Below are 12,540 nucleotides of genomic sequence, written 5' to 3' on the forward strand. Positions count from 1 at the left end.
CATCCTATTACAGGACCGCACTGAAATTCAGGGCGCTCTTTAGAAAAAACTCATTCTTTCTCAAATGTTTGTAAAGCAGACTGCATGGCTGGAAGCTAGATTTTATACACCTGTGGAAATAAGAGGTGTGTCCAAAAAGAATATATGTATAAGCTACATGCACACAAACGTTTGTTTCAGTGTCCGTTCCTTTTTTTTTTGCGGATAGAATGCGGACCCAATCATTTCAATGGGTCCGCAAAAAATGCGGAAAGCACACAGTGCGCTGTCTGCATCAGTATGTCCGTTCCGTAGCCCCGCAAAAAAATAGAACATGTGCTATTCTTGTCAGTTTTAGGCATTGTTACCATGGATCCGCAAAAAAAAAAAAAATGATGGCATACGGATGTCATCCGTTTTTTTTTTGCGGACCGCAAAAAACATATATACTTAAATATAGATCTTTAATGAAAGTGGGGGAGTGAGAGTGTGTAATGTATCAAAAAGTAGTTCAGAAAGATATTTTATATCATTTTGTATTTACAGGAATTTATTGCATTTGGCATCAGTAATATATTCAGCGGTTGTTTCTCTTGCTTTTGTGCCTCTACCGCTCTGTCTCGTTCTGCTGTACAAGAAAGTACTGGAGGGAAAACCCAGGTAAGAATGCAATAATATCTTTCAGATGGCCATACACACGTAAATCCTTTCTGCTTTGTGGCAGCTTGCGATGATTAGATGGATAGCAAAAAGTGCATGCAGTATGTACTGTTGGCATATTTGGAAAAATCCCACAGCTCCAACGGTATTGAAAAGTGTTGTACAGTAAATGCAACTGGATACGAAAAACAGTTAATGGCGGACTTATAAATTAAGCCTATCATATACACATCCTGATGGGGGACGTCAGTTCTTATCTCACAACATTATTTTAAGCTTGATAAATGTAAACTATAATAAAGTTACAGATGTTTTCAGTGCCTAGACTCGTGGGCCGCAATGGGTTCATATATTGGACCCAGGGGCCGGACCAAGAGTACATGGATGGGGCGTTTGTGTGAATTAATATAAATTAAATTAAAATTTCCTAACATTAAAGGTTTAGTTTAATTCAAGGTAGAAAAGCATAAAAAGATTTATTGTACAAAACTTTTATGCAATGTATTTCTTTCATAACATAGTATGTACACTGCTCAAAAAAATAAAGGGAACACTTAAACAACACAATGTAACTCCAAGTCAATCACACTTCTGTGAAATCAAACTGTCCACTTAGGAAGCAACACTGAGTGACAATCAATTTCACATGCTGTTGTGCAAATGGGATAGACAACAGGTGGAAATTATAGGCAATTAGCAAGACACCCCCAATAAAGGAGTGGTTCTGCAGGTGGTGACCACAGACCACTTCTCAGTTCCTATGCTTCCTGGCTGATGTTTTGGTCACTTTTGAATGCTGGCGGTACTTTCACTCTAGTGGTAGCGTGAGATGGAGTCTACAACCCACACAAGTGGCTCAGGTAGTGAAGCTTATCCAGGATGGCACATCAATGCGAGCTGTGGCAAGAAGGTTTGCTGTGTCTGTCAGCGTAGTGTCCAGAGCATGGAGGCGCTACCAGGAGACAGGCCAGTACATCAGGAGATGTGGAGGAGGCCATAGGAGGGCAACAACCCAGCAGCAGGACCGCTACCTCCGCCTTTGTGCAAGGAGAAACAGGAGGAGCACTGCCAGAGCCCTGCAAAATGACCTCCAGCAGGCCACAAATGTGCATGTGTCTGCTCAAACGGTCAGAAACAGACTCCATGAGGGTGATATGAGGGCCCGACGTCCACAGGTGGGGGGTTGTGCTTACAGCCCAACACCGTGCAGGACGTTTGGCATTTGCCAGAGAACACCAAGATTGGCAAATTCGCCACTGGCGCCCTGTGCTCTTCACAGATGAAAGCAGGTTCACACTGAGCACATGTGACACCGTGGAGAACGTTCTGCTGCCTGCAACATCCTCCATCATGACCGGTTTGGCATTGGGTCAGTAATGGTGTGGGGTGGCATTTCTTTGGAGGGCCGCACAGCCCTCCATGTGCTCGCCAGAGGTAGCCTGACTGCCATTAGGTACGGAGATGAGATCATCAGACCCCTTGTGAGACCATATGCTGGTGCGGTTGGACCTGGGTTCCTCCTAATGCAAGACAATGCTAGACCTCATGTGGCTGGAGTGTGTCAGCAGTTCCTGCAAGATGAAGGCATTGATACTATGGACTGGCCCGCCCGTTCCCCAGACCTGAATCCAATTGAGCACATCTGGTGCATCATGTCTCGCTCTATCCACCAACGTCACGTTGCACCACAGACTGTCCAGGAGTTGGCAGATGCTTTAGTCCAGGTCTGGGAGGAGATCCCTCAGGAGACCGTCCGCCACCTCATCAGGAGCATGCATAGGCGTTGTAGGGAGGTCATACAGGCACGTGGAGGCCACACACACTACTGAGCCTCATTTTGACTTGTTTTAAGGACATTACATCAAAGTTGGATCAGCCTGTAGTGTATTTCAGAAGAATATTTAATTAATTCAGATCTAGGATGTGTTATTTTTGTGTTCCCTTTATTTTTTTTGAGCAGTGTATAACTCACCTTCAATTTTAGTGAGAACAGTGTTGTTGGTCTCCCTTTTTTGCTAAGGCTTCAAAGTGCCAGTATATAGGGCCCCCATAGTGCCCCCCATAATGTGCCAGTATATAGGGCCCCCATAGTGCCCCCCATATTGTGCCAGTATATAGGGCCCCCATAGTGTTTACCCTCTTCTCCATAGTGCCCCACCCATATTGTGCCAGTATATAGGGCCCCCATAGTGCTTCCCCTCTTCTCCATAGTGGCCGCTATAGTGCTTCCCCTCTTCTCCATAGTACCAATCCATATTGTGCCAGTATACAGTTGCAAGAAAAAGTATGTGAACCCTTTGGAATTATATGGATTTCTGCACAAATTGGTCAAAAATTTGTTCTGATCTTCATCTAAGTCACAACAATAGACAATCACAGTCTGCTTAAACTAATAACACACAAAGAATTAAATGTTACCATGTTTTTATTGAACACACCATGTAAACATTCACAGTGCAGGTGGAAAAAGTATGTGAACCCTTGGATTTAATAACTGGTTGAACCTCCTTTGGCAGCAATAACTTCAACCAAACGTTTCCTGTAGTTGCAGATCAGACGTGCACAATGGTCAGGAGTAATTCTTTACCATTCCTCTTTACAGAACTGTTTCAGTTCAGCAATATTTTTGGGATGTCTGGTGTGAATCGCTTTCTTGAGGTCATGCCACAGCATCTCAATCGGGTTGAGGTCAGGACTCTGACTAGGCCACTCCAGAAGGCGTATTTTCTTCTGTTTAAGCCATTCTGTTGTTGATTTAATTCTATGGTTTGGGTCGTTGTCCTGTTGCAACACCCATCTTCTGTTGATCTTCAGTTGGTGGACAGATGGCCTTAAGTTCTCCTGCAAAATGTCTTGATATACTTGGGAATTCATTTTTCCTTCGATGATAGCAATCCGTCCAGGCCCTGACGCAGCAAAGCAGCCCCAAACCATGATGCCCCCACCACCATACTTCACAGTTGGGATGAGGTTTTGATGTTGGTGTGCTGTGCCTCTTTTTCTCCACACATAGTGTTGTGTGTTTCTTCCAAATAACTCAACTTTGGTTTCATCTGTCCACAAAATATTTTGCCAGTACTGCTGTGGAACATCCAGGTGCTCTTGTGCAAACTGTAAACGTGCAGCAATGTTTTTTTTGGACAGCAGTGGCTTCCTCTGTGGTATCCTCCTATGAAATCCATTCTTGTTTAGTGTTTTACGTATCGTAGATTCGCTAACAGGGATGTTAGCATATGCCAGAGACTTTTGTAAGTCTTTAGCTGACACTCTAGGATTCTTCTTCACCTCATTGAGCAGTCTGCACTGTGCTCTTGCAGTCATCTTTACAGGACGGCCACTCCTAGGGAGAGTAGCAGCAGTGCTGAACTTTCTCCATTTATAGACAATTTGTCTTACCGTGGACTGATGAACAGCAAGGCTTTTGGAGATACTTTTATAACCCTTTCCAGCTTTATGCAAGTCAATAATTCTTAATCGTTGGTCTTCTGAGAGCTCTTTTGTGCGAGGCATCCTTCACATCAGGCAATGCTTCTTGTGAAAAGCAAACCCAGAACTGGTGTGTGTTTTTTATAGGGCAGGGCAGCTGCAACCAACACCTCCAATCTCATCTCATTGACTGGACTCCAGTTGGCTTACACCTCACTCCAATTAGCTCTTGGAGGTGTCATTAGTCTAGGGATTCACATACTTTTTCCACCTGCACTGTGAAAGTTTACATGGTGTGTTCAATAAAAACATAGTAACATTTTTTTTAAATCAGATAATATTTATTGAAGTAAAAGTAAATACAAATGTATTCAATAAATACAATAACAAAATCCCCCATAACCCCAACATATTAGTCAGATACATTAGAATATGTGCAATTACACAGATCACAGTAATGAATTCAACAGCGGAGACAATGGAGACGCCGGCAGACCCGCAATACCAAGCCCATGGACAGACTAGCCAAAATGATAACAATGGTTCAATAGCGAAGGTAAGAGAAATAACAGTGAACTCCCCCCACAATTTACAATGAGTGACATGTACGGATGATGATCTTGGCCCCGGTATTCAAGAATAAGGAGATATCGGCACACTCCCGGTACACCTCTCTTTGACTGATAATCATACATTATTAGTTGCAAGCACATAAGCGCCACCCCTGCTTTAAGAATGACCTAGAATAATCCAGCTACTACAGTGCAAGGACAGCCATTGACTGCACACCCCTGATTTGTCTATCCATGGTCCCCATACGGAGTCGAATTTCGACAGGCAGTTTCTCTTCAAATACGTTCCCCTCTCTAGCTTTATAACCACATTCATCCTAGCCACAAATTCTGCAAAGCTAGGAGGAGACGACTGAATCCATTTAGCAGCGATGGTTTTCCGAGCTTGATACAGGATTCTGTTGATACCTGTCTTAATGGGAGGTTGCAAAGACTCAGAGTCAAATAATCAGAGTATACACATTCTTGCATCTAGTGTATATGTAGCGCAGTATATTTTGTTAATCAGTTTTATTATCTTAGACCAGTACCTATGCAGAGTGTTGCATTGCCAGATCATGTGGAACAGCCCAGCATCATCCGTCCTGCATTTCGGAAACGACGAGTCAGGGCGACACCCTATCATTTTCAAAAAGAGTGGCGACCTGTATACTCTATGCAAAAGAAAAATCTGGGATAATCTAGCCGCCTCACTCAAAGACAGGGTTGGAGTTAACTCCAATACCTCCACCCACTGAGCATCCGAGATTGGGCCCACATCTTTTTCCCATTTGCTCTTGATTAGTAGTGGATATTTTTCCAGATTCCTTTCCTGCATTGCCCCGTAGGTTCTTTTTTTTTTTAATAGCGTTTATTTAACACTTTTGCATTAAGTACAACAATCCCGAAGGGAAAAACAATTCCTCATAACACAATCACTCGCATAAGCAAGTCCATCATTGACATATTTCTTGACAGTAAAAGACATAAATGTGACTTTAATACAAAGCATCACTGTCATCGCTAAGTTGCATCTAGAACTCACTCATTCACATTCACACTCTCATACACACACTTGGGTGATACAGTCTCCACCACCGATAACCCTCAAGTCATACCTTCAGCTTGCACCCATAGGCCCCAGATTTTGTCAAATCGATCAGGCACTCCCCTTGCTTCATATGTCAATTTGTACATCTGAAGGTCTTTATTTATAAGGTGCACCCATTGGTCCACTGTAGGACACTTGGGCGGTTTCCAGTTCCAAAGTATGTTCTTCCTCCCATAGAACATCAACAGTCGTAACAATATTCTATTGTATTTGGAAGGAGTCACCTCAGAAACTAGCCCTAGTATACATACTACCGGGTCACAAATCCCTGGGAGCCCCAACTTAACATTAATAAAGTTGCACATTCCCTTCCAATATACCTGCATTACCGGGCACAGCCAAACCATATGGAAAAAAAGAGCCCCTAGCCTCTCCACATCTGTCACATCCCGGATTCGGTATTTGCCGCATCTGATAAAGACGCATCGGGGTCAAGTATACTCTATGCATCCATTTAACTTGAATGAGCTGATCCCTAGCACTTATAACAGACGTCCTCCACCTCAGACGCCACTCCTCCAAATGAGAGTCTTCCAGGGATATCCTCTGACCATTTAACAAAAGATCGCCGAATGGGAGACTCTTGCATCTTAACAATTTCATCATAAAAGGAAGAAATTGGTTTGTACGGGTGTTTCCTCCTGGCTACTGATTCCAGTGGGCCGCACTCTAAGTCTAGGGTCAGGGATTTAAACTGCTTTTCACAAGCATGTCTCAATTGGAGGAAGCGGTAAAAGCTCGTCTGGGGCAGCAGGAACTCTGATCGCAGACTCTCGAAGGAGCGGAAGACCCTTTCATGGAACAGTTGTGTTAGATACTTAAGACCCTTCCGAGGCCAGAATTCAAAATCTAAAAGGTGTAAGAGCTCGAGAAGGTGTTTATTGCGCCACAGTGGGGTGTATGGGGACCAGGTGTCTCCTGTCTGATTCTCGATATGTGTCTCCACAAATCTTACCCAAGCCTCAATAACCGTCACCATAGTGTCTGTATATTTCCCAGGACTTATAGCACCACCCCCCATATACACCAGATTTGTCAGTGCTTCATAGGACCCAACCAGCGCTGCCTCCAATACCACCGCTGGGTTATTAGCATCCGCCCTAATCCACCAAGATGCATACATTAAGCGAGTTGCTATATAGTAAATATACATATCTGGGAGTTGCAATCCTCCTTGTGCATATGAAGCCTTCAATGTCTTTCTTGCTAATCTTGGGGTGTGGTGGTGCCACAGGAAACGGGACATGGTTCTATCTAAGGCGGGATTTAGGGATCCTCACCGGAGCTGCTCTGTATACATACAAAAGTTTGGGCAACAACACCATTTTAACGATGTTGATTCTGCCAACAAGGGTCAAAGGAAGGTTTTCCCAGGCCTCCAACTTACGTGTGACATATTCCATGGTGGGTCTCAGGTTCAATTGACAGAATTGTCGAGGGTCCCTATGAATATAAATCCCTAAGTAAAGAAAGCTGTCCACTACTCTCAGGGGAGACACAGGTCGTCCGCGTACAATGACACCTTCTCCTGAATCCCAGCTATCGTCCATCCTTCTATCAGAGAGCTATTATTAATCAATTGTGTTAGGGGTTCCATTATTAGGGCGAACAGCAATGGGGAAAGAGGACACCCCTGTCTGGTGCCTCTATACAACCTAAAGGGGCGGGAAGTAAATCCATTCACTCTAATGCGTGCCGTAGGCGCCTGATATAACAGTTGGACCCACTTGATAAAAGAAGGAGGGAATTTAAGGCGAAACATTGTTTCCCAAATGAAGTGCCACTCTACCGAGTCAAAGGCTTTCTCATTATCGAGAGATGCCAAGACCCTTGAACCCGCATTGTCATGTCTAACCTGCAAGTTTGTAAATAATCTCCTGAGGTTTATATCAGTTGTCTTTCCGGGCATAAAACCAGATTGGTCTGGGTCGATAATGGACAGGACTACCCCGCCAAGTCGATTGGCCAGGACTTTGGCTAAGATTTTCGCGTCCGTATTTAGTAGGGAAATTGGCCTGTACAATGCACACTGATCCGGAGGCTTCCCTACCTTGTGAATCACCACAATGGTAGCCTCCCCAAAGGAGGAAGGCAACCTTTCGGACTCATAGGCGCAGTTAAGAAGTTTAAGCAGACGTGCAGATTGCAAATTGACATCCAACCTGTACCATTCAATCGGGAAGCCATCCGGACCAGGTGATTTCCCAGGCGCCATATCTTCAATTGCAGCCTTGATCTCCCCTTCATCAATAGCTCCCTCTAAATACTTACTATCAGCCCCAGCTAACGGTGTAAGGGGGATGGATTGAAGGAATGAACGGATCTCATCCGGAGTCTAGCTGGTTTTAGAACTGTATAGGTCAGTATAGAACTGAACAAACTGTTCACAGATATCTCCCGGCCGATATAACTTCAAGTCATCCCCACAGGTAATGTGTGGGACTACCGTTTGTGGCACCTCAGTTCTAGCCAGGAAAGCTAATGCACTCCCGTTTTTGTCTCCATCTGCAAACACTAGGCGCCTTTGGAATAGTAACTTCTTCTGGGTATACTCTGTGAGATGCAAACTAAGCTTCCTCTGTGCCTCGTCCCATAGTCTACGGTTCTCAACATTCGGGTCTGTGATATAAGCATGTTCTTTCTCTACCACCTCTTCTTCTAATTTAGCTCTAGTGGCACCTAATTCTTTCCTATATGATGCGATCACCTGGATCAAGGTACCACGCAGTACAACTTTAAAGGCCTCCCACTCCACTAGTGGGTTGGTTGAGCCCTCATTAAGTTCCCAGTAATGCTTCATACCTTGTTGCGCAGCCCAAACCACTGGTAGGACCTCCAGCCATTTGCAATTGAGCCTCCATATCCTTTCGGCAGGCGCAAGGGGCTGTCTCAGAATTACCATTAAGGGGGCATGGTCAGAAATGCCTCTCGGTAAATATTCAGCTACCGCCAGAGAGGGTAACAAGTCCCTACTAAGGAACACTAAATCAATCAGGGAGAGCGCTGCATAAGAAGCAGAAAAACAAGCGTATTGCCGAACTCCAGGATGCATATATCTCCAGCCCTCTGTTAGAGCAAATACCTCTGCCCAGGAATTCAACGCATCATTATGTGCACCACCAGGGCGAAGCCTATCCATCGACCGGTCCAGAACCGCATTGTAGTCCCCAAGCACAATCAGAGGCACCGGGGGCATTGACGCTACTCATTTCATAATTTCGTCCAATATCTCCCTCTGAAAAGGGGGGGGGGACATAGACCCCTATCACAAGGTAATCAATGCCTCTGATTGCGGCGTGAAGGATCACAAACCGTCCCATCATATCAGTTTGAACTGAGTAAGATCGGAAGGGAAGGGACTTCGCTACCAGAATAGACACGCCTCTCACCCTGGAATTATACACAGCATGATAAGCCGCCCCCACCCAGGGTTTCCTCAGTGCCAGAAGTTTCTGCCCTTGCAGATGTGTCTCCTGTAATATCAGTACATCAGGGTTATAGTTCCTTACGAAATTGAAGACAAGGGATCTTTTAATTTTGTCATTTAGACCCCTGACATTCCAGGAGACAAATCGACAGACCGTCATCATGGCGGAATGGCAAAACTATAACTCACGAGGATACTGCACCACCCAAGCCATACACTCACACAGTCATACCAACTCCTCAAAAATAAAGCAAAAACACCCCAATATGCCCTGAACAGCAGGCAATACCCCCCTCCCTGCCTAGAAAGCCCCAACATATCCAAGCCTAGATACCCAATACTCAATCTTCTCACTAGTAGATAAGGACGGGGAGACCCGTTCTGAAACCCACCACTCTAGGTAAACCACTGAACTGAACCTAGGTAGTAGGGCATCTTAATCCTGGCACATTCAGCTCCATCCTATAACATGACCATCCTAAACATAGGTTGAGACTCTCAACACACAAGTCCCAATATACTCAGCCCCTGCGGTCGAGCCAGTCAGATGCCTCTTCTGGGGTAGAGAAAAATTGCACCAGCTCTCCATCTTGGACTCTGAGCCGCGCTGGATACATCATAGCGTAGACAAGTCCTTTCTCCCGCAACCGAGCTCTCACTGCCGTGAATTGCCTACGTTGTTTCTGGACCTCTGTAGAAAAGTCCGGGTAGAAGGAAATCCGAGTGTTGTCAAAATGAATGTCCTTCAGACGACGGGCCGCCGCCAGCACAGCATCACGATCTCTATAATTTAGAACTTTGAAGATGAAAGGACGTTGCGGGGCCCCAGGAGGTAGAGGACGGGTGGGAATCCTGTGGGCCCGCTCCACTGCAAAGTTCACCGAAAGACTGATGGGGTCAAGGACTTGCTTAATAAGGCACTCCGCGAATTCTTCAGGGGAAGGGCCCTCTGCTTTCTCAGGTAATCCCATAATACGGATATTGTTTCTCCTATTGCGATTTTCGGCGTCCTCCACTTTCGCCATCAGGGTTTTAACTTGATTTTGCAGAGAGCGGACCGCAGAGTCATCACGTTGAGCCCTATCTTCCACCTCTCCCAACCTCCTCTCCACCTCAGTTGTTCTCTCCCGTATCTTATCAATATCATGCCTGAGGAGAGTGAGGTCAGCTTGGACATGGTCAATTTTGACCGTGAGCGCCGTTTGGCAATTAGTGATGGCCGCCATAACTTTTGCGAGATCCACCTCCGGGCGTTCAGGGGAGGCCCCGGCTTCCCGGTCTTCTGTTTGGCTCATATTGTCCAACATTAGCTTAGGCGGGATAGAAGGCCCTGAGGTGCCCGTTTTGCGGCCCATAAATCAATCCCCCGTTCGCTATACAGTAAAGGCAGCAGACCTCCAGCAAACACCTCTCTCTGAGGATAAAAGGAAAACGCTAGCTGTACCGCTTGTGGCCTAATACATGAGCAGGACCTCTCTCCAAAGAAAGGGACAGTGTCACAGTGTCCAAACACAGTGTCACTCCACGCCAGATATGTCCCTCTTGTAATACAGGAGAAGGGAGGCGTCTTTACCTGCAGCGCGGGTATCAGAGAAAAGAGGCAGCTGCCTCCAATGCTGCGGCCAAGATGGCGCCCGTGCTGAACCACACGTGGGGGGATCGCGAGCCAGCAGTCCGGCCGAAGGAGAATCAGGGAGACACACCGATCCGTAACTCCAGGCTCCGCTCGATCTCCGGCGTCGGTAAGTGTAACGGCAGAACCCCTCTCTCCCCTCACTCTCACCGAAGGGTCTGCAGTCCGGAATGTCGCTTGGCGTGCAGGTCCCACTCAAAGATACAGTCAGGCAGCGACCGCAGGGCAGAGAAACAGGCAGACGTCAAGCAGGTCAGATACTAGGATTCTCAGAGGGTCTCTAGCCAAAGAACCAGGATCCAAAGGTGCAGATGGTCAAGATAAATCGAGGATATCGCCGGAGCTGAAGTAACCTGCGACCTCACGCCATGACAGTCAGGCCACGCCTCCCGCCCCGTAGGTTCTAGATATCCCTCCTCTGGAGGACCCCACCACCATCAGATTGGACAACACCTGATGGGAGGCGAGGACCATCAGTCCAATCTTTACTTGTGAGCTTAAGGCATGTCTAAGCTGTAGGTATTTGTAAAATTGTCTGGAATTCAACTCAAACTCCATACACTATTGTTCAAATTGCTTTAAAATTCCCTGGGAGTACAATTGTTCCACATTCCACAACCCCTTGCGTTCCCATCCTTGGAAACCTGAAAACTGAGACAACTCCTTCAGTTTGGGATTATTCAAAATCGGCGACAGGTCGAGTAATTCTGCCACATTCAAAACTACCCTAGACTTAGTCCACACAGTTCGCATTAATTTAAAAATTGGGAGATCCCTCACTGTCTCTGCCACATCCTTTTCTAATACCGTTATTGGGGGATTGCAACCAGCAACCCACTTAACCAATTCTCCACTTCTCCCTGCCAACACTATATTCCCCCAACCTTTAAAATGCTGTAGTTGAGCTGCTAAAAAGTAGAGATAGGGGTTTGGCAGAGCCAGGCCTCCCATGTCTTTACCTCTCTGTAGGCTTTCGTACCGGATCCTACTGCGCTTGGCCCTCCATACCAAAGAACGGAAAATCCGCTGTTAACATAGTAACATTTAATTCTTTGTGTGTTATTAGTTTAAGCAGACTTTGATTGTCTATTGTTGTGACTTAGATGAAGATCAGATCACATTTTATGACCAATTTGTGCAGAAATCCATATCATTCCAAAGGGTTCACATACTTTTTCTTGCAACTGTATAGGGCCCCCACGCCTTTTCTTGCCACAGTACAGGGAGTGCAGAATTATTAGGCAAGTTGTATTTTTGAGGATTAATTTTATTATTGAACAACAACCATGTTCTCAATGAACCCAAAAAACTCATTAATATCAAAGCTGAATATTTTTGGAAGTAGTTTTTAGTTTGTTTTTAGTTTTAGCTATTTTAGGGGGATATCTGTGTGTGCAGGTGACTATTACTGTGCATAATTATTAGGCAACTTAACAAAAAACAAATATATACCCATTTCAATTATTTATTTTTACCAGTGAAACCAATATAACATCTCAACATTCACAAATATACATTTCTGACATTCAAAAACAAAACAAAAACAAATCAGTGACCAATATAGCCACCTTTCTTTGCAAGGACACTCAAAAGCCTGCCATCCATGGATTCTGTCAGTGTTTTGATCTGTTCACCATCAACATTGCGTGCAGCAGCAACCACAGCCTCCCAGACACTGTTCAGAGAGGTGTACTGTTTTCCCTCCTTGTAAATCTCACATTTGATGATGGACCACAGGTTCTCAATGGGGTTC

General features: G+C 45.3%; 1 protein-coding gene across 3 annotated transcripts in view; it reads left to right on the plus strand.

The window, feature by feature from the left end:
• The window catches only part of LOC120982602 (pendrin-like), a 170,128-nt gene that overhangs the window by 90,029 nt on the left and 67,559 nt on the right, over positions 1–12,540 (plus strand). For all 3 annotated transcript variants that reach the window (XM_040412886.1, XM_040412876.1, XM_040412868.1), the window contains exon 10: positions 526–639. In XM_040412886.1, coding sequence (XP_040268820.1) covers positions 526–639 — 114 coding nt within the window. The remainder of the gene's footprint in view (positions 1–525; positions 640–12,540) is intronic.

Source organism: Bufo bufo, chromosome 1, assembly GCF_905171765.1.
Source record: "Bufo bufo chromosome 1, aBufBuf1.1, whole genome shotgun sequence".
NCBI classification, from domain to species: Eukaryota; Metazoa; Chordata; class Amphibia; order Anura; family Bufonidae; genus Bufo; species Bufo bufo.